General features: G+C 52.9%; 6 protein-coding genes across 6 annotated transcripts; 2 read left to right on the top strand and 4 right to left on the bottom strand.

The window, feature by feature from the left end:
- Positions 1–3,288: 3,288 nt before the first annotated feature.
- On the top strand, positions 3,289–5,136 carry J4E93_000336 (uncharacterized protein; the record flags this gene model as incomplete). The annotated part of the gene is made up of 2 exons (XM_049338297.1): positions 3,289–3,293; positions 3,465–5,136. 2 exons carry the CDS (start codon positions 3,289–3,291, stop codon positions 5,134–5,136), a joined length of 1,677 nt encoding a protein of 558 aa, XP_049204182.1.
- Positions 5,137–5,382: 246 nt separating this feature from the next.
- On the bottom strand, positions 5,383–6,441 carry J4E93_000335 (uncharacterized protein; the record flags this gene model as incomplete). The annotated part of the gene is made up of 1 exon (XM_049338296.1): positions 5,383–6,441. The coding sequence occupies one exon, from the start codon at positions 6,439–6,441 to the stop codon at positions 5,383–5,385; it is 1,059 nt and encodes a 352-aa protein (XP_049204181.1).
- Positions 6,442–6,746: 305 nt separating this feature from the next.
- J4E93_000334 (uncharacterized protein) lies at positions 6,747–7,911 on the top strand (the record flags this gene model as incomplete). The annotated part of the gene is made up of 2 exons (XM_049338295.1): positions 6,747–6,783; positions 6,833–7,911. 2 exons carry the CDS (start codon positions 6,747–6,749, stop codon positions 7,909–7,911), a joined length of 1,116 nt encoding a protein of 371 aa, XP_049204180.1.
- Positions 7,912–10,004: 2,093 nt separating this feature from the next.
- On the bottom strand, positions 10,005–10,604 carry J4E93_000333 (uncharacterized protein; the record flags this gene model as incomplete). The annotated part of the gene is made up of 1 exon (XM_049338294.1): positions 10,005–10,604. The coding sequence occupies one exon, from the start codon at positions 10,602–10,604 to the stop codon at positions 10,005–10,007; it is 600 nt and encodes a 199-aa protein (XP_049204179.1).
- A 3,421-nt stretch (positions 10,605–14,025) lies between these two features.
- J4E93_000332 (uncharacterized protein) lies at positions 14,026–15,136 on the bottom strand (the record flags this gene model as incomplete). Its single annotated transcript, XM_049338293.1, has 2 exons — positions 14,026–14,483; positions 14,542–15,136. The coding sequence occupies 2 exons, from the start codon at positions 15,134–15,136 to the stop codon at positions 14,026–14,028; spliced, it is 1,053 nt and encodes a 350-aa protein (XP_049204178.1).
- Positions 15,137–15,842: 706 nt separating this feature from the next.
- Positions 15,843–20,249, bottom strand: J4E93_000331 (uncharacterized protein; the record flags this gene model as incomplete). The annotated part of the gene is made up of 3 exons (XM_049338292.1): positions 15,843–16,064; positions 16,160–20,017; positions 20,070–20,249. 3 exons carry the CDS (start codon positions 20,247–20,249, stop codon positions 15,843–15,845), a joined length of 4,260 nt encoding a protein of 1,419 aa, XP_049204177.1.
- Positions 20,250–20,662: the final 413 nt, after the last annotated feature.

The raw sequence follows: 20,662 nt of genomic DNA, 5'->3' as shown, positions 1-20,662 counted from the left end.
TGGTTGTGGAAGGCTATCTGATCGATCAGATATTACCACCTTTTCTTGGTCAGTTGCTCCATGGCTTCAGAGACAATGCAAGGAGACCCTCTAACACAGTGCTCTAGCGAAGCCAAGCAGTTTTGTTCTACGGTGCTCTTGATCAATGGCCCAGATCAGTCATTCGAATACATTGCCTGCGGAAATAAAGCGAGGACAGACAGTCTTTTCGCCGTCCCGAACGCGGTGGAAGCAACGACAACATCCGCTTCCAGCACGAGCAGCAGTATCTCCTCGGTTGCTTCAATATCGCCACCAGCGAACTCCGCTATCCAGAGTACCACGCCCCTCACTTCGAGCGCCAGTATCTTATCCGACTTACCTTTACTGTCATCAACATCCAATCCGACAGCCCCGGCTTCCGAACAAAAGTCAACAAGCATTGGGCCAATAGTAGGAGGAGTGGTAGGAGGGCTCACAGTGATCTGTTTGACTATCCTTGGTGTCGTGCTCATTCGGAGGAAGCGTGGTGCTACAGAACCGACGGTACAGCCACCAGGATACATCTACGATCCTCACGATGACCTCACACACAACGCTGAATTGAGCACACACAATTCGCGATATATGCAGAAGGGGTATCAATGGGATAGCAGTCATGGTCCAGTTGAGATATCTGAAGGACATGCTGTGAATATGGTGCCTGCTGAGCTGCCGGGGAAGGTGTGATACCCACATCGTGTTAGGAACGAAATGGAGGGCCCCGAGAGATGATCAACCAAGCCGCGGTACGATAGTAACTGAAGATACTGAGAGATTCTTATAGTCAATAGACAACTAATGCTAACGATGGATGAGATCTTACGCTTGCTTAAAACTTACCTCAAACTCTTTCCAGTACACTCAAAAGTAACGTACAGAAAATTCCACGGTGAAGCTCTCGATCTGGAGTACGGAGGGCCACACATCAATTGGGCGGGTTGATGTTCAAAGCGACTGGCACCTAGCATACTGGGTTGTCACTATCATGTCGTGATATTTGAATGCTGTCATGGAATGCCAACATAGCGAGTACAAGATCGATGTGCGATTGATATGTAGACAGTATGCACTGTGGGAGTCTTAACCAAGATACTTAGGCGCAATATAAATCGGCCGTATGGACAGTCTGAGTTGAATGCGGGCCTTCTCGCGAAAGCCATCAGATTTGACCTCATTGTACTAGGATAATTCCAGACTAGCGACACCTAGAGGGGAAACGGAAAGCAATGCAACGGGCTGGTAAAGCGATCGCATGACTGTCAGTGTCGCTTTCAGAATGGCTGCTTTAAACAGTCATAATAGAGGGCAAGTTGTTACTCTGCGGGAGTCAATGCTGGTGACATTGTGGTACATGCGGGACAATGAGGCTGTGCGAGAACACAAGTGACTGTGCCGTAATTTAGAGCTCAGGATACAGGGAGAACAATGGGGTTGCGTACCGCCTCTAAATAGAGAGTATGAGGATGAAATACGAGTTACTGTGCATATATACAGCATGCTAACACAGAGTACTTGTGCGTATCCCTAGACCTGCGCCTGGGGGTGAAGGCAATGGAGATCCAGGCGGCGTTGAACCACAGTTACCTACTGCAAATCAATGACCGAAACATATCCAAAGCCATCAGAGTAGTATTTCTGAACGCAAAGAGGGAAGTGTATTAAAACCGAAGGTATGGAAGGGCTGTCGGCCATATCTGTCGGCGACCTCGGGAGTCTGCGGTTGGCGGTGGGTCCTAACGCTAGTGCACCAGAGCCAGGCCCCGGTTGGCCTGGTCATGAGCTCCTGATGTCGATCGCGTTTGTGAAGACTCTACATCCATGGAAGCGCCTACTCTTATGACTAACTCTACGGCTACAGTCAGTGATAAAAGCCTTCGCAATGCTGATAAGCTTGTTCTCTCGATCAGCTTTTCATCGACGATTTTGCTTGCCTCGTCGCTTTGCATGCAATATATCCACTGCTTTACACATTACTTCTCGAAGGAACACATCGTCGGGCGATTATACAGAACTAATGTCGGATCACGAGCCTAACCCAGAGTCTTCCTTCCCGAGGTACAAGCCGATGGAAGATATCGAACCCTTCGAGCGTTACACTGTCGGAGATTACTATCCGGTGCGAATTGGCGAGCGTTTCTGCTCAACCCGCTATCAGATCGTGCATAAACTAGGCCATGGGTCTTATTCAACTATATGGCTAGCACGTGATGAGATTCTGGCAAAGTATGTTGCTATCAAGTTCTGTGTATCAGGGCTAGACCGTCCGTCCGAGAGTACCATCTTGAAGGCTTTGTGGGACGAGGGAAGACGCGGTAGCGAAGAACACATCGGTGCTACCCTGTTTCCAGAAATTCTGGGTGAATTTGAAGTGGAAGGTCCAGAGATACGTGGTACGAAGAGAAAGCACCGCTGTCTTGTCACGATACCTGCAATGACAAGCATTGCCGAAGCGCGAGAGGCGTCCCCTTACCGTTATTTCCAGCTCCCAGTAGCTCGAGCGATAGCTGCTCAGATTATTCAGGCAGTCGCATTCATGCACTCTCGTGGAATAGTTCATGGAGGTATGTGATAGAATAGACAACATGGGTAGCTTATCAATATGCTGACGGTGGATCTAGATCTACATGAAGCAAATATCCTTCTGCGCCTTCCCAATACCATCGATGACCTTACACCAGACCAACTTCACGAAAGGTATGGACAACCCACGCTCGAAGAGGTAGAAAGGGTAGATGGACGACCTCTGGATCATTGGGTGCCTGACAATGGTGTCGTACCGTCGTACCAATCTGGCTTGGGGGCCGCGGTGATAAGCTCTCAATCGCCGACTCTAAGATCTTTCTAAGCGACTTTGGCGAATCCTTCCAGCCAGGATCTCATGTGCGGAAATCGACCCACACGCCCTTGATGCTAAGGCCTCCAGAGATACTGTTGGACACAGTGTCGCAATTTTCATTCCCTGCAGAGATATGGAGTCTCGGATGCGCAGTTTTCAGTGTCATGGGTCAACGTGCCCCGTTCTATGAATGGTTCCCGAGTAACGACCAAGTCTTAGAGTATCAAGTCGGTGCTTTGGGGCAGTTACCTCAAGACTTGTGGCTGAGATGGGCGAATCGCAGCCAGTATTTTGACGATCAACTGCGAAGCCTTAGAGGATTGAATTATCAGTCATTGGAAGACCTTCTGGAGCAGTTAATACAAGAACCAAGAAACAAAAGAAAGGTGGTCGTGATGGACGAGGAGGAGAAGCAGTCTTTTGTCAAGCTCATGAGGTCAATGTTATCATTCCGACCAGACGATCGACCTTCAGCGCAACAGGTTCTTGAGTCTCACTGGGTGCAAAATTGGGCTATACCAACAATGAGCTTGATGGATAACGGCCTCATGCACTCATAATCTTCCTGGCCCGCCCTCCCTCTTTTACCAAACGATCTTCGGCTAAGAGAACAGGAACCCCACCCTGCGCGCAACGACAACGCTAAGATACTGCGAGAGATTCAAGAGATTGAAGATGCTATGTCAACCATCGATCGCATTGACAAGCCCGTATACCAGAACCTCTTGACGACGCTGTACCAGCAGCTGTTGGATGAGAACCTAACCGACCAGCACCAAGGGCCGCCTGACTCGGATGAGGACATGTCAGACTCGGATGAGGATATGTCAGACCCGGATGAGGACCCAACCGACCAGCACCAAGGAACGTCTCACTCTGACCTAGAACCGCCTCGCATAGATCCACTACACCAAGAGCTCTCGCCAGACGAAGTAATCGCATTGATATCCGCCTCATTCCCTGATCTCTCCCCAGCATCGCCAGACATTGCAGAGCTACTGAGATCGATCAAGGAGCACATGCAAACTGCGCCACCGCTATATATTCCTGAGATCGTGGAGTCGCCGTCCACATGGCCATCTACAAATGTCGTCGTCGACGCCCTGTGGGCAGAGGTAACACGGGATGAGTGCAGAGTACCATTACCGTCGACCCCTACCACGGGGTTAGATATGCGCCCGGACTACCTTGTCAAACCCTTTGGATCACCGGAGGACCCGCTGATGGTTATAAGCTCGTACCCGACTTCTGATCCCACGAGCTCCCTCCACATGTCCTACAGTACCGTCAATGATATGTCGAACCAGTCAATCGCTGTGCTTTTGATTAAGCTCGGTTACAATGTCGCTAACGTTCGCACTACCGGTGTCTTTATGGTCGACTTCTTCCCTCGACGCCTTGACCGGAAGCGGTTAACCGGTAACTCCGAAAAACCTCTTGACAGCGTACCTAGCCAGCTTCGCCACTACTGGCAGACTCATGCGTTTATCTGTCTCGACAAGTCTACCGCTCGAGTCCTCTTGGTAGTAGGAGGGATAGCGTTCCGGGACTACTGCCAGTACTTGAAAGAGCGAGGCAGGACAGCAAAGGTTCTATATTTGTCAGGCACCGAACGCTACAAAGGAGAACTCCCGGGTGCAATGCTAGAGTACTACGACACCAGCCCAACCACAGTTCGTCGCATTGCTATCATCACGTTCCACCCCGAGGGGTTCAAACGAGAAAAGAGTCATACAAAGTCAAGCCGAGACGAAGACATAGCGATCCGCGAACAGCTGATCGACTACGCCCTCACTATTGTATACGGGCAGCCTAACGTCCAAGGCTTCCTGTCCACATCCGCATACCATTTTAACCTCCGTTCGGGAACGCTTGTTCGAAAGGACATCATCGCCCAAGGAGGGAGCGCTCTGTCATCATATCTCAAACTACCTCTAACGTTCAAGGATGCGCTGGACGCATTCCGTAACGCTATGAAGACGATCAAGATGCCATTGTCCAAAGACGCCATGGCGAGGATACGTGTGCTCCTGATGGATTGCGACGAGGCACTCACTTGGCTCAACCGCCCAGAACTCCAAGCTATCTATGGCCCATACCTCGCAACATACAAGGCGTCTGTCATCCAGACAGAGGACATGAGAGTAAGGCGGGGTCTGAACCAGGTAGAGAGAGTCGAAGGCAGGCACAAGAGTGAAGATGAGCGAGAGAGTCTAAGAAAGGCTTTAGATAACAAGTTCAGACCCCCAGCTAGGCGGCACCAAAGCGTGTTTGATTAAGACCGTTCGTGCAAGGAAAGATTGACCGCCTACCTATATGAAATTTCAAAACTTGTATACCTAGGAGCCTACATCAAGTCAATATTTTGTCAACTTTCATTTTCAAATTGATGTAGACTGCAGGGTGCTTCGTTTTCCCCTTGTTTGTTGTGAGGCTTTGATGGGCCACAAGCGCTGATTTGAACGAGAAGATGTGCTTCGTATTGGGGTATCATAGTATGGAATGTGAAATGGCAAGACTCCGGCTCACGCAGCTTCCTTGCTCTCATCTGCGACGGTCGACTTCTCCTCCACTTCAGTCTCTCCGTCCTTGAACAGCTCCTGGCCCAGCTCTTCCAAAAACTTCTCCGCCTGCCCTTTACTTCTCTTCTCCTGTATAGCCCTCTTCTTTTCTCTGACCATGGCCTTTCTCTTCTCCACGGCCTCTTTGCGCTCCTGCCTCACGCGCTCGGTATCTTCCCTGTCCTTCTCAATCCGCCTCATCTGTTCTTGTCGCTCCTCCTCGTCTTTGGAGAAGTTGAAGAAGCCCATGCCGCGCTGCCTGACCTCGGCTCTGCCGTCAAAGTGTACCTCGGGTGGTGGCGTGAGTTCTTTGTCGCGCTTGGCGGCTAGATCAGCCATCTGCTGCGCGATGGTCTCATCGGGGTTGAAAGCGTGTGTTTGTACGGTGTCGCCGAAGATTATGTTGGTGGGCATGCTGGGCCGCGCGGTGAAGCGGTCGGGTTCGTCGGCGGCGAGGGTGCGCTTTCGACGCTCTTCGCGGGCAGCTTCTGCACGTGTGCCCTTTCGTGTCCGCCCAAACTCATCCGTGTATTCTACGAGTTCCTCCTCTTCATCCTCTTCCGACTCGGATGAGCTGGCATGTTCCGCCCCGCCCTTTTCTTGTTGCTCAGCCCATTTGCGGTCAAAGTCGACACCGTATTTGTCGTCGAGATCTTCTACATCGCCGCGTTTCAGGGCGTCGTATAGGCGTGCTTTCTCTTCCATGCGCCGCTTTGTGCGCTTCCATGCGACTTCATCTTCGCCCTTCTCCTCGGTTGTGCGCCCGCGGTGCTTCTGTGTAAAGTCTGTGTCTTCCAGGTCCTTCAGTGCGCGCTTCTTGACGTTCTTGTTGTGTGTCTTGAAGATGTCTTCCTTCTGTGGTCGTGCGCGACCCGCGGTGGGCTTGTTCGGTTCCGTCGAAGAGTTCTTGATGAGGTTGGAGAGGGTCGAGGAGAAGGCGAGACTGCTCGAGCTGGAGATTTCTTTGGCCTTTGCGCGTCCCTTGGGCCGCACGCCGTAGAGATGGGCGTCTTTTGAGGACATGGTGGGGTTGGTGATGAAAGTCAATTTGGGTGGTGGCAGTCGCGTGCTGAGCGCGTAGGCGCGGCGGCGATGTTCGGAGCTCTGAGCTTGTTGCGTCACTAACCTCAGCAGCTACCCCACCTGGGTAACATTTGATTCACCAACCCCACATCGCAGTACCTTTGAGAGCCGCACCGCGCTTTCCGCGAGCCGCAGTCTTTCTCTGTTCAAGTCTGGATATCCTCCCGTTGTCTCCTGAGAGTCGACCGGATCTTCACGTTCTCAGCATCAAGATTCGCACAATCAATTGACTACAACAAACAAGCATGCCTCTACCTCGTCAAGTATTCATCGCCGTTATCGGTACGCGCAACAATCTTCTTATTCGCATACTTGATACTGACAACCACAGGTGCTGGCGGCGTAGGCAAAGCCTTCCTCTCCCAACTATCTGCCCTCTCTAAACGTCTCTCCCAATCGCCCTCGTCGCCGTACTACCTCTCCCTCATCTGGCTCAGCACCTCGAAGAAAGCTGTCTACCACGCCGACTACAAATCCCTCTCCAACTGGGAATCCGAGCTCCAAAACACTTCCAACCCCACATTGCCTCTCCCACAACTCTGCGAATACCTACAGAAAGCGCCTGGCAAGGTGGTTCTGGTCGACAACACCAGCAACCAGGACGTTGCGGATAGCTACCCTGCTTTCTTGAAGAAGGGAATCAGCATTGTAACGCCAAACAAGAAAGCCTTCTCAGGAAGCTATGGCCTATGGACACAGATCTTTGATGCTGCGAGCAACGGAAACGGTGCTGGTGGCTACGTCTTCCACGAGTCGTCCGTTGGCGCGGGACTGCCTGTTATCTCTACACTGAAGGATCTGGTAGAAACTGGAGATGAAGTCACAAAGATTGAGGGCGTTTTCAGTGGAACCATGAGTTTCCTTTTCAACTCTTTCCAGCCTCTCGGCGGTGGAGGTGGAAAATTCTCAGCTGAGGTCACATCAGCCAAAGAGAAGGGCTACACTGAGCCAGACGCTCGTGACGATCTGAATGGGCTAGACGTCGCGCGAAAGCTTACAATCCTCGCCCGTCTCGCTGGCCTAAAGGTCGAATCGCCAACATCATTCCCTGTTCAGTCTCTTATCCCCAAGGAGCTCGAGTCTTGCTCATCCGGCGACGAGTTCCTCGAGAAACTCCCACAGTACGACGACCAAATGGAGAAGCTTAAGGCAGAGGCAGAGAAGGAAGGCAAGGTCATCCGATTTGTAGGAAGCGTGGATGTACCAAACAACAAGGTCAAGGTCGGATTGGAGAAGTTCGACACAAGCCACCCCATTGCCGCCCTTAAGGGAAGCGACAACATCATCGCATTCTACACAAAGCGATATGGCGACAACCCGCTCATCATACAGGGTGCCGGTGCTGGCGGCGAGGTCACTGCGATGGGTGTAACAGCGGACCTGGTCAAGGTACTCCGGTTACTACATTGAGTAGTCTTCACGTAAACTAAAAAGCGAATACAATGACCCGTTACAACCAAAAAGCTTGTCTGTCCAGAGCGGCTAAAGTAATCTCGTACACCACACCAATGCACACTATTCATCGTCTTGCCGGTCGCACGTCAAAACCGCTGCCTTTGGTTTCCTATGCTTCTGCGTTGCACCGAGCGTCATGATCGTCGCTTCCCGTTGATGCCGAACTTTGTTTCATTGCCGATCAAAACCCAACCGACGAATTCCCTTGCTGCGAACCCCTCACTCGGCGACAGTGATGTGCAGTGATGGAACCTTCCAGCTGGCAGGTCAATCTCTGGGCTTCAATTGCTTGATCTGCCAAATTGCTTGTTTCGCGACACTGGTGCGAAGCTTATGTCGTGATACTCAAGGCTTGTCAATGTGTGACGTTGGCGTAGAGGCTGTGCACGCCGTCCCTGCGAGTCGTGCGTCCAAAACAAGTCCTGCCATCTCTTCTTGCGCGTGAGGCAAAGCTGTCGAAATTGATCAGGTGTGATGCGACATTTCTTTGACTTTGTCGTTGTGGCTCTGCTGATCCGCATGCCTGACTTTTTCCACTCACTACAGTCTTTGATCAGAATTGTAGTCATATGATCGCAAGTGTACCACAATGTCGAGATGCAACCCCTCAGAAAGAGACATATGACCTGGTCTGTGAAGTAAGGTACACATGTGAGTAGTAGCAGATCTCCACAGCGCGATGATGATATTTATCACGCAAGACCATCGATCGCCCTGCAGCACGAGAAGATCAAGCACGCTGATCTCAGGCTTGGTGTGCTTGTTCCTCTTGGGGCAGGTTTATTTCCCTTCACATCCCAGAGGGTTTATGGATTTCTCCGGCAGCTGAAGATCTGCAGACGTTACTCATGGCGCAAACCAGATTTCGAGTAAGCAACAAACTTTGTGACATTGTCTATGCACTTGTCACTAAGCTTGGACACGACATTCGGCGAGAAGGGGATCCTTCACCGACGGCAAACTGAAATTTTGGCCACGACAACGAAAAGCTCGCTTTTTCTCCATCTTGGTGGGGAGAACATGGCTAGCTTGGCGGACAGAGCGGAATATACGGTGTAATAGTATATGCCTGCATGGCTTGGCGGAGTGGAAGGGTGTCATGGTGCACTTAGTGTACATGCCTGCATGCGCTGGTGGGTATCGATATCGCGTAGCTCCAAGCAGCGGTGACGCGTCTGTACGTGCCAGAGCGCAAGGTCTAGATTGCTTTGCGAGGCACCTGCATTGGAGCGGAAGTGTGGCACGCAGGTGTGGCACAGATTCGTAACCATGCATGGGTGTGGCGGGCAATCTTGTAACATCGGTCAGTAAGGATGCTTGGAACACTTGGAAACACTCGAGAGATGGGCGAATGCGCGATGCACGTAATTGTTTGCAAACATATGTGAATTTTGTAACAAACTAGCTTCTAGAACACTCTTGAGTCATTCGTAAGTCATAGCAACAGCAAGCGAGAAAGAAAGCGACGAAGCGCTTGCCGCTTATGACGCACAAACGTTTTGCTGCCCAACGCCAAACAACCCTAGTAATTCCAAACCAAAATGGAAGCAAACGCAGGTTGCCCTTGCCCTCTTCGTGTTCGCCTGAAGTACTCCCTGTCGTTTTTTTACGTGAGAACGCCGCGGCCGAAATGAGTGCGCAAGAGTACCCGTCGCCGGGGCACGTTCGCGTGCGCAGAATGCAAGAGCAGAGTGGGTATCCGAAGTAAGAGAGAGATGAGAGAAACAGGCCAAAGCGCGCTAGGCGAGGTTGAACAAAACAGATACATGAAGTGAAGAGTGGAGTTTCGGCAGTCGTCGTGAGGAGTTGAGAGGTTCGGCTCAAGAGACCAGACAAGTGTGGCTGATGGCCTGCACGGTCCGCGGAGTGCATGATCATGGCATGTGATTGCCGTTCGGGCCGAGGAAAACGTGGCTAAGTGGATCAATGGGGAAGCGACTCCTCACTTCAGCCACAGCCTAGACTCCGACGCGATGCGACTACCAAGAGCTGAGGTGGGTTGTGTAGGTACTGACGTGGCTAAGGAAAGCGCAATATTGACGGTCCGTTCATCTGAAGATGGTGGAGATGCGCTTGGTGCGTTGCCGGACACGCGAGAGCATGTTGGCTTTGTAGGGCTCAGCCGACATGGAGATGGACGAGTGTCGCATGCTTGCGCGGTCGTTGCTTGATGTGTCGCTTGGGCTGGTCGCGCTGCTGCTCTCGGCGTCGTCTTCTCGTACAGCGGGGTAGGGCTGGTCAGCCGAAGGGAAGAAGTAGGCGTCGAGTCGGGAGTTCATTGCGCGGTTCTTCTCAGAGGCTGCTGTGACCAGACTGCTTTTGCTGCCTACGCTGGTAGCACTGTCGGTTCGGGTGATGTTGTCGAGGCGGATGTCCCGGCGGGCTGCGTTCAGAGACGTCGAGTGTGCGCGTGCGAGGCCTGAGAGAGATCCGACTGGCGGTGCTGGTCCGTCGCCGATGAGCTTGTACTCGAACTCGGAGACGTGGCCGTGGCAGTAGGGGCAGTGGTCGCACTTGACTTCCCAGCCGGAGATTCCCAACTTCTTGCCGCATGTGGAGAGGTTGCTGGAGGGGCTGCATGGGCGAACCAGGTGGTACCAGCGGTGCTGGCACGGGAGGACCGTGACGCAGAGTTCGGCGACGCACATTGTGGTGTTTCAAGTGATGTCGAGGTAGACTCGTTTTCGGGGTGTGCTTCCAGGAAACGTTGTGGGTGATGGCGCCGTCGTGGTGGGAGACGTGGTGTCGGTCTTGGAGATGACGGGCGGGATGCAGTCACGAGGTCAAAACGGGTGGCAATCTGGGGTAGACGCTAGTGGCGACTAGTAAACAGGTGGTAGTGAAGACGGTAGTGGTAGAGTGCTGGCGTAGATGGAGTCTGCGACAATGTCCAGGAAAGCGGCGGGTCCGATTATAAGGGCAGGAGGGCCGTAGAGTGGAGATTGACAGTGTAGGATGCCGTGCGCCAAGGTTTGATGGCTGATTGGGACGCGCGTGGTCGATCACCCCCTACCTACTTGTTTAGGGAATGGCGGGCGGGGAACGACAAGTGCGGCGGAGTTTAGAGCGGGCAAGCGCGATGGGGGACGACAGGTGCGGCGAAAAGCAACGGTGTTATGTAGACTCAGCCCAGGCCGGAACTTGGTGGAATGACGACGGGGTCGGTGCCGGCGGCTTGGTAAGGTTGCTTACTACAGCGAGCGGACGGACGAGCAAGGCAGCAGGGCGATGAGTCAGGACAGCTGCGGCAGGGTGAGGTGGTGATCAGGTCAGGCTGATCTAGCTGGTAGCTGGTAGCTGGCAGCTGGTGTTTCTGAGTAAACCTTGGAATGGTACGACGACGTGGACTGCTAGGGAGACGCCATAGTATTTAACACAACGGACCACTCTGCTGGGCGGCGGAGGCGGCAGGGGTCGAGGGTTCCAACTTCTAGCGCGCAGAGGATTGACCAGGTGTGCCCAAGCCTAGCAACGCCCGTGATGCCAAACAAGGCGACTCCTTCATGTCCGTCGCGGCACCGGGACACAAACGCGGGCTTTGGCACTAACGGCGGACCAAGAGAGTTTGCAAGCAGATCCGTGCCAGGCTGCTGGATCCGTGTGCTATCGACCTTCACCGCTCTCAGATAACGAGGTGCGCCGTCCGCCATGAGAGCCCTTCCAAAGCCCTTCACCACGCAGCGTGTCGGAACCCATTGGCGCTGGACCCCTGTGCCACCCTGTGCGACAATGACAATCATAGAAATCTGCCCTGACACGACTGCGCTCAGACGCTCTGCTAATCAGCGCCGCGACAAGGGGGTTGCTATTTTGCCAAAAGCCATCTCCTGCCCTCCATGCCCAAACTTTCGCTGCACTGTGCTACACTATGGAGATTTCCAAGGCTATCGGACCGGTAGCGAGCGGAACATATTGAATCCCAGGTCAGCGCCAGCGGGTGAGCATGCGCATCGCCCGTACAGGCATGGCCGGAATGCGCTTCAGATGAAGTCATGCCTCGTGGTCTCTCATGTACTCCACTTTCCGCTGTGATTTTTCACCCGTCATCACCAGATCGCAATCAAAATCGTCGCGTCGACACTGTGCTTTGCGAAGCAAAAGTCCCCCCGCTTCGCTTGAGCAGGTGCCGCTCTCTCCCGCCCTGCAGCCCGAAATCAGCTGTTTATGCGAAGAAGCAACCAAAAAGTACACGGCACTTATCTCGGACTCTTACCACGGTGTGTAACACAGACGTCAACAGTGGCCCCATGCTGGGATGCCGCTCGCGTGCATCGTGATTGACTAGAATGGCGGCTACACATGCAGCTCTCCGGTAAGACATGCTCTATCACAGGCTGCACAGCAGTACCCTGGCCGTGGGTGCATAGTAGCAAGCCTCCGATAGTGCCATCAATCAGACAAATCCCGTATGCAGCAGGATACCCGTTACGCAGCGCAGCGCGCTAGCACATCAGCCCTGTCGGTTGATCTTCATCCCTTCATCTATCCTCCCGCCCACGGGCCTGCGAAAACTTCTGCTACCCGAATCAATTCAGGCACTCATATTACACGCCGCCCAAGGGGGTGGGAATTCACAGGAACGCCAGATCAGAGCTAAATTGTCAGTGTGTCAGAACCCATGACAGGAGCGCCCTAATCGAATCGGCCCACCAGCACAGCCTCAACGCCTTTATGCATCACCTCGCCTCGCGATTCGCTCCGCTCCTCTCACGCGTCTCTCACGCCCCTTGGCACCAGCTAGTTTTCTTGGCCCCGGCTTGGCTCAGGTTCGATCTTCGTCCACACACGACCCCGCTTCATGACCAACTCCAACATCCGCCTAGTATCACGCGGTCTGGTAGTATCGCAGGCCCATACACAAGCTACCAAAATTGCGCCACACGTTCTGCTTAGCCAAATAGTGCTTCCGCAACTGCGAGGCATTTCTTGACCTATCGCAAATGCCTGACAAGCGTCTGCCCAGGCTATCGTGTAACTCTCACAGGCCCAGCAAGACAACAATGGTTCCAACCCCGTGGTTATGACACCTTTCCAAGCTTTCAGCACGACTCCATCGTGCCGGCGATCCTGTTGGCGGTTCCAGCGCATGGCACTGGTGCCAGCACAGATACACAAGCCACGCGACACAGATAGTATGGCTTGAGTCTGATCGTGATGCAGTCCGATGCACCTCTGCTCGGCGCTGTCGCAGTATCAATTTGACTTTGAATGACGATTTCTAGGGTTGACAACGTCCCATGCATCCAAAGCATGACTGAGACCGGCAGTGTTCCCTTCTCGGTCTGACCCGCTCTATGGAGGGACCAGGAACCGCATCAGGTCAGCAATCATGGTAAGTAACAAAAAGAACACCACGAGATTCAAGTCGATTCCCGCATGTATTTCAAATGCCTTGAAGTGGTCAATGACAAGCTCAATGAATGGGTATTCCCCATACCCACAAAATGCGGCAGATCCACTTAGCTGAGTTAAGGCATACCCCTCCTACGTGCTCTGCTCGCCTTCCTAAACCTTGTGTCCTGGAAAATTATCAAGTGTGAGTCCAGGGTATTTTCGCTTTGGCAAGTCTCGCGAACCCTTTCACGCTGAGGACCTACTCACACTTCCTAGTTGCCTCCAGTGTGACGTATCTCCAGTGACGCACATAGAGAGCGCTAGCACATTAGACCACAATGCCACTATATCGATGAAGTCTCGTCACGCAACTGACAATCCACGCTCTCTATCCTAACAGTTTCTTCTTTCACTACGAACAAGGGCATTCGGCAGTAATGTAACTGTCCAGCCACAATCACATGCCGATGCAGATCCATAAAGAGTAAGCTCACCGCTTGGCTATGTTTTAGCGTCACTCTCCAGCTGTGGTGTGGCTGCTTCGTCCGGTGTCTGTGGAGAAGCAGTGAGGGGTTTGGTCCAAGAGTGGAGTTTTGCTTGCGCAGTGTGCCACAGTTCTATATGATCATCACTCCCGATCCTTCCGGTGTTGTTGCACACCGATCGATGACGGTCGAAATCTGAACATGCTTGATTCTCGAGCATACGCTGCATCGATTAAAGCGTTTGGGTACTTTACAGACCGAGCCAGACTCCGACGATCGTGCCAACCATCGATGCGAATACAGCCCTGCCACTCCTTCCAAAGGCTCTCTCGGCACTAGACTCGTCATCCTGAGAGTCTTCTCCATCCTGTGAACCGTATTTCTCGTCAAGCACTTCTTTCACACTTCTCGGGGCCCGACTTCCGTCCTGCACATTCCCAGGTTTCAAACATACGACTTTTGCAGGAGTGCTGCGAGTGCTAAAATGGTTGGTGACGGGAGTGGTGGGATAGAAGTTTAGGATGTCCACAATGGGAAAGTTCAGTGCCACGTCGTAGTCGGTGTGAAGAGCGAGCCTATTACCCCAACCGCTGCTCAGATTGCGGTCGTCGCAGGTAGGTACGGTAAACTCCTCAGTGTAGGTTTCGTTGTCATACCTAGCCCATTCCCATATGCGGACTTTATCAGAGGCGTTGAAGGGTGCAGTGTCTACAAGCGCCATTAGTTATATCTCTCACCTCTTTGTTGCCACGGATCCAAGACGTACCAACTGTCACAGCTTCGGCCAACATGCCTTCACATTCGGAAGGTATAGTGTGCTTGATAGTGGAACAGTCCTGAGAGATCCATACGCTATTTTGACCTGAGTACCAATTCTGGAGAGCTTGCACACATTCTTCTCCCAACATAGTCTTACAATCCCCATTATCATCTTGCGCCCTCTCCAAAACTTGTCTGCTCCAGGTCAGATTTGAGGTGGTGAAGTCCTGCAACGGGACAACGTTGTGGCAGAAACCCATCCGATTGCCCAAACGCTCTATATCCGATTCACCAACGTCGAGCCATAGAACGGCTTGGGTGTCGTTCTCGCTGATTCCATCCCCAGGCCAGATGTACGGCCCGATATAAGATGAGATCTGCCAATTGATCCCGTTGTCTTCGGAGAACGATGGGTCTGAATCGGATCCGAGATAGCTGAGGGTTAGAGCCGTTGTGTTGTGGGTGACAGAGGCATTGTATGCGAGGCCATCGGAGAGATCATCGCATGTCAATGTCTCGGGATCGGAGTCAGAAGATGATTGTGCGTACGCTATTGTGGCTAGCACAGAAGCCAGGACCGAGTGTCTAGTAGGACGGAGCATGTCGGATGGACGTTGTGCAGAACTTGTTGGGCTATGCGCAAACTGTACAGCCGTAGCAGTCAGGGGGGTTGCCTCGTTCTTTATACAGATCTAGCCATCATCACTTTGCTACATTCAACCAAGGCCCCCAGTATAGAGCCATGACATCACATCGGCTTTGCTATGGTGGCGGTTAGGCATCCTACGTACTAACGACAGATTCCTTGGCAAATGAAACCACGACACTAAACACACACATCGAACCACGAATTCGGCATCGCCTGTAAATTGTAGAACACGACCAAGCCATACAGAAGCCCTGGAGCGTTCGTTGCTTTCTTTCGAAGCTAATATAGGCAGGATACTGCATTAGTGTCCATACTTAAACTACACTACAAGAGAACGCCTAAGCCGAGTTCCGAAAATATGCGGCACCTGGGCGTGTGAGTGACAGCAGCGACGAAAGACGAGGAAAGACCTGGAGGCGCTATGGCGTGAAATCTCACTCAGCCGACCAAATGGAGTGTTAAGGTGCGAACTGAACAGTAGTTATATGTCTATCATACGGTATGACATCAGAGCATATACCTCAGTAAGCCTGCTTCTTCTTTAACCATGCATGCGATGCTATTAATGTACAATGAAGTAGCCGATATGTTCAGCGAATGCGATGGTGTTCGCACTCAGAATGATTTACACAAGCGGTCTCCGACCGCTTTAAAAAGATCTATTTCTTCGATGCTTTGCCCTGATATTCGATGTCGTACTGAAAAAACGAATCCCATATGCTTCCCTTCCTCGCGAGCGGCGACTTTCGAGAGTCACTAAGAGGACTTTTCAGATCGCCTTGACTTCCTAGTCTGCTTTTGACGGGAGATGTATCCGATCGTGTATTCGATGGGCCTGATATGGAGGTCTTGCGGAGGGATTGAAGCTGGGCGATGGATGACTGCGTAGTGTTAGCGATGTAAGCAAAGGTCATGGTTCGGGGAGCTTAGATTTACAGAAAGCGAAAACCTAAGGTCCCCATAGTAGGTCGCGCACATTGCCTCCATTCCCATCGTCCGCAGACTTGTCTACGCCATTCGTTGATGACTCCCTGAGATGGCTAGGACCATGTGTGCCAGCTGGACTCGCGCCCCGTGTTGCTGTCGCAGAGTTTGGATTCGAGTCAGGCCGTTCAGCTGGCGAGAGCGCTTCAGCCGAATTATGACGGCCGACTAGGGGCGCACTCTTCTTGCTTGTTCCGCTGCTGCGGCGACTGTCGAGTGACTTCCCAAGTTGAGTTGCCGGGTCCATGGAGGACTTCTTCTTCGCTTTCTGCATCTCGCCCAATCCGGTTTCTAGGCTGCTCTTCACTGTGACTGCACCTTTGATACCTGGGGTGCCCGGAGCCATCGCCTTCTCTTCAGTCGCCTCCAGTAAGTACCATCTTAGTCCATCAGATAGATCGAAAGGATTGTCGTCTTCGAATGAAATGGCATTGCTAGAGGCGACAGATCGACCATCTAATGATGCTCGAGTTGCACCATCCATCGTCTTGGAAAGGTCGACGACGCGCTCCTCTACCTTCGAAATGCGCGCCACAAGCCACTCTTTCCCACCCAATCTATGGGTGTCTTGCTCACGAAGGAAGAAATGTGGTGCACCAACGTTGAAGGCAGCCCAAGGGCGATGCGCATTGTTGCGGGTCGGCAAGAAGAGTGCAAGGTCGCCTTCCTTGAAGGAGCGATAGGCGATCTTGTCGTGCGAGTCAGCCTGGAAGCGATGCGCCTTGTCGCGATATGCTCGGGCTTCTTTCTGCCACTTTCGTGCAGTGTGCTCCATGTCACGCATCCGCTTCGCAACAGCGTCGCTAAAGGTTTCGGTGTTGAAGAGCTCGAGCTTCTGAATGAGTTCCTGATACCGCTGATCTTCTTCCTCTGGGCTTGTAGATTCGGTCCATTGAAGGAAGTGAAGATCTCCGACGTCTTCCAGGAAACGCTTGAGGGGAGTGGGCGAGGGCGTTGTTGTACTTCGACTAAGTCCTGCACTAGTGTCTGTCATGATGGTGCTATTCCCAAGTCTAGACGCTCGCTGGAGGATCATTTCACCGTTCTCATGAGTAATGACGAATCCAAGTGTCTCGACTAGACGGATCAGACGCTCATGCTGCGTGTATAGCCGTTCACTAAGGTCCTTCGCCCGATGCATACGTTGGTGGGTACGGGACGAGTCCGCTTCCTCAAGCTTGCGGAGCTTCTTCTCTACGCGCATAAGCTCGACATCGAGGCTGTTGGCGTGCGAGCTCTTTTCTGCGAGCTCGGTTTGAAGACGACCAACCTTGGCCTCTTCCTCCTCAACGCGCTTCCGGAGAGCTTCGGAGCCGGTCTCGCCTTCAGCGAACTTGGCGCGGAGGCTATGTAGATGCTCTCGTTCCTCTTCAAGTTCTGCAGTGATAGAGGTGACACGGGCCTTCTCCACGTCAAGCTCTTCGCGGACAGCTGCAACTTCCTTCTCGTGTTCGGCAAGCTTGGTGTTGAAGCCTTGTTCTTGCTCTTCGATCCTAGCATGGGCATTTTCGTTGTCTGACTTTGCCATCGCCACAGCCTGTTCTAGCTCTTTTTGGTGGTTGAGTGATCGCGCTGCAAGATCTTCAAGTTGTGCCACAAGCGTAGCGTGATCGTCCGGTACGTTGGTACCTGGCGACAGGTGGTTGAAGGTTGCTGTCAGCGAGTCAAACTCCTGGGTCTTGACTGCTGAGCGCTCACGGAGCTCCGCTTGAAGAGCTTCGATGCGCTTATCTGCTTGTTTACTCTGTTCGGCAGCATCTTTGCGGGTTGTTTCGAGTTGCGAAACCAGCTCCTGGACTCTAGCATCTACACCTGTTCGCTCGTTATCCCGACTGCCTAGGACGCGATCAAGTTCATCTTCGGCTTCTTCAATCTTGGCCTTGCATGCGCGGATCTCGTCTTCTAGTGATTTGCGTTCGTCGGCGAATTCTTTTTGTTGCGCTCGCATGTTTTCCATGATGTTGTTCTTGGTTGACATGGCCTCCTCGAACTGGCGTTGCTGATCTGCATCCTCGTCTCTCCGTGCTTGCGCATCGCTCTCAAGTTTGGCACGAGCCTCTTTCTCCGCCGCGAGCTGTTGTTCAAGGCGAAGAATACGACGTTTGTCTTCTTGTCCTGTATTTGCCGAGTAGCGCCTGGAAGAGATCGAAGAGCGACGGGATAGCTCTTCTTGGGGTCTCGGTGAAGCGACTTCTGCTGTTGGCGTCGCGGGGTCGGTTGGGTCTGGTATACCGAATGAGGGAGGCGCGCCACCTATTGAGAGTCTGTTGGCAGTACTCTGACGATGTACCAGATCCTCCAATCGTCGCACTCGGCTCCTGTAGCCTTTCAGCTCTTCTTCGAGCTTTGCATTCCCCTCTTTAAGTACACGTAGCTCATCATCGCCTCGCATCATGAGTTGAGAGCCTCTGCCGAAAGCTGGCTCATGGACACTACCCATCTTGAAGTTCTTCGCGCGTTTGATCTGCTGCTTTGTAGGTCGGTCAAGATCCTTAATAGCTTGGGCAAATAATTCGGCTTCCGATTGCTGTCCATCCAGTCTTTGCAAGTCCTGGAGGTAATCTTGAAGCTCTTCTCGAGTGACCATCGGCCAGACGGTCTTTTCAGGTTGCACATTTAGCTCGAATCCTAATGAGCCACCTTGCAAGGCTTCGAGATTTACAACATCCGATATTGGCTTCAGCCATCGCTTGCGCCGACGCTCTTCCTCTTCCTGAAACGTTGCCATTTCCTCAGCAAGCGAGGATGTATCCTTCTCCATCCTTTCTGTCCACTCACGTCTTCGGACGGCTTCGACTAGCAGTGTACCGTAAACATAAGGCAAGCGACCGACGAGGGAAATGAGCTCGAAGGCAGCAACACCATCGTCTGGGATACTGATCTGCTCAAGTTGCGCACCGACGCTCGCAATGATCGATTCGATGTTTGCGATACCCTGCATGCTCTCGACCGAGTTCCTGATGGCAGCGTTCTTCTGCTCCACCGCCCGTCGCACGAGATCGCTCATTTCCACGCTGTATTCTTGTATGGCCGGTAGAAAGTTTCGCGTATGGAGCAAGGCCATTTTGGACACCTGCGCGACCGACTTCGGGTTTGCTTCTAGCCCCATGACGTGTTCAAAGTCCGACTCGACCTTCTTAACGACGGCATCGATCTCGTTGTACAGGCGCGTGGGCTCTTCGGAATCATCAGCCATGGAACGGCTCTGGCTTTGGCCGACGGCGCTCAGGAGTTGGTTGTAATCTGTCTCGATATTCTCTAGCTGCATGCGCATCTTGTCCATGTGTTTGCCAAAAGCCTCCCGAACGCGCTTGCTTGTTGATGTAGCCTTTTTGATCGCTTCGACGTCGAGGAACTCTTGGAGGGTCTTGCGAACAAGAGTACTACTGGGAATGCTCTGGGGAGATCTCATCTCCTTGGCCAAGAAGCGCGCGAAGTTCAAGGTAGCAGGCACCGTTCCCAGTTGCTCAAAGTCGGCGTCAAGCCGCCGTATGTTGTCCCCGGCTTCCTTCTCGACCCCATCGTACCATTCCCTTGCTGCCTTGTACTTCTGGTCCAAGCCCTTGATGTGCGCATCGTGATTCCCGACGGCGACCTGGGTTGCTCTCTCGATGGTGGCTTGTTCGGCAAAGTGCTTCGAGGCGATCTGGGACATGGAGAGCGACCTTTCGAGCAGGCCAAAAGCCCAGTCGCGGCGGGCCTGGAAGAGGGCCTGCCATGCTCCGAGGTCGGTGTTCTTCGCAAGGTGATTCGGCGCATCGTCGGGTTGGAAGGCATCGGGCAGTGGTGTGGAGGATATGGCAGCCTGCGGGTTGTTGGAGAGTTCGCGACTGAAGACGAATATCTCTTTCTGTGGCACAAGTATTAGCGTGTGTCCTACAAATCCCACAGTAGACGCGTACCTCAGTTAAGAGCGCTTGGAGCTTGACGTGTTTGCCCTGTGTTGTGAGTAAGACCTGTTGCTCGGGCGCTATCTCGGTTGCCCTCGAGATCCAGTGCTTGAGCGCATCGACTGTAGTAAAGGCGACGGGATCAGCGTCGAGGCGCTGGCCCGTATGAGCTACAGCGATCTGTAGCGACATTCGGCCTTGCCCTCCGCTTGGTGGAGTTGTGTCGAAACCGTGCGAGAGCGGATTCGAGGCTTGGAAAGTTGAGGCGTGAGCACATGCGTACCAGATACCGCCAAGGAGGGTTAATGCAGGGATCGGCGCATGGGCCCCGCGAGGCTGCATCATAGCAGTCACCTAGAGGAACCATCGCGTGCCGTCAGGTGAACACGGTCTCGGTCGCAAACTTGAATCTACGTCAACACCGTCTGCAAGCATTATGGCGGCCAAAGGCGATGTTGACATGGCAGACGCGACGGCCAAAACACAAGATCCAAACGACTACGCGGACTTGCTGCAAACAAACCATAGCGACGCGTTCGCGTTTTCAGATACCGAGGAGCTAGCCCTACAGCTCTACGATCAGCTCAAGGAACTTGAGCTGCAGC

Source organism: Alternaria ventricosa (genome assembly GCF_023758065.1).
Source record: "Alternaria ventricosa strain BMP 2768 chromosome Unknown scaffold_1, whole genome shotgun sequence".
NCBI lineage: Eukaryota > Fungi > Ascomycota > Dothideomycetes > Pleosporales > Pleosporaceae > Alternaria > Alternaria ventricosa.
Note: the sequence above shows the minus strand (reverse complement) of the source record. Positions and strands in the feature narration are given on the sequence as shown.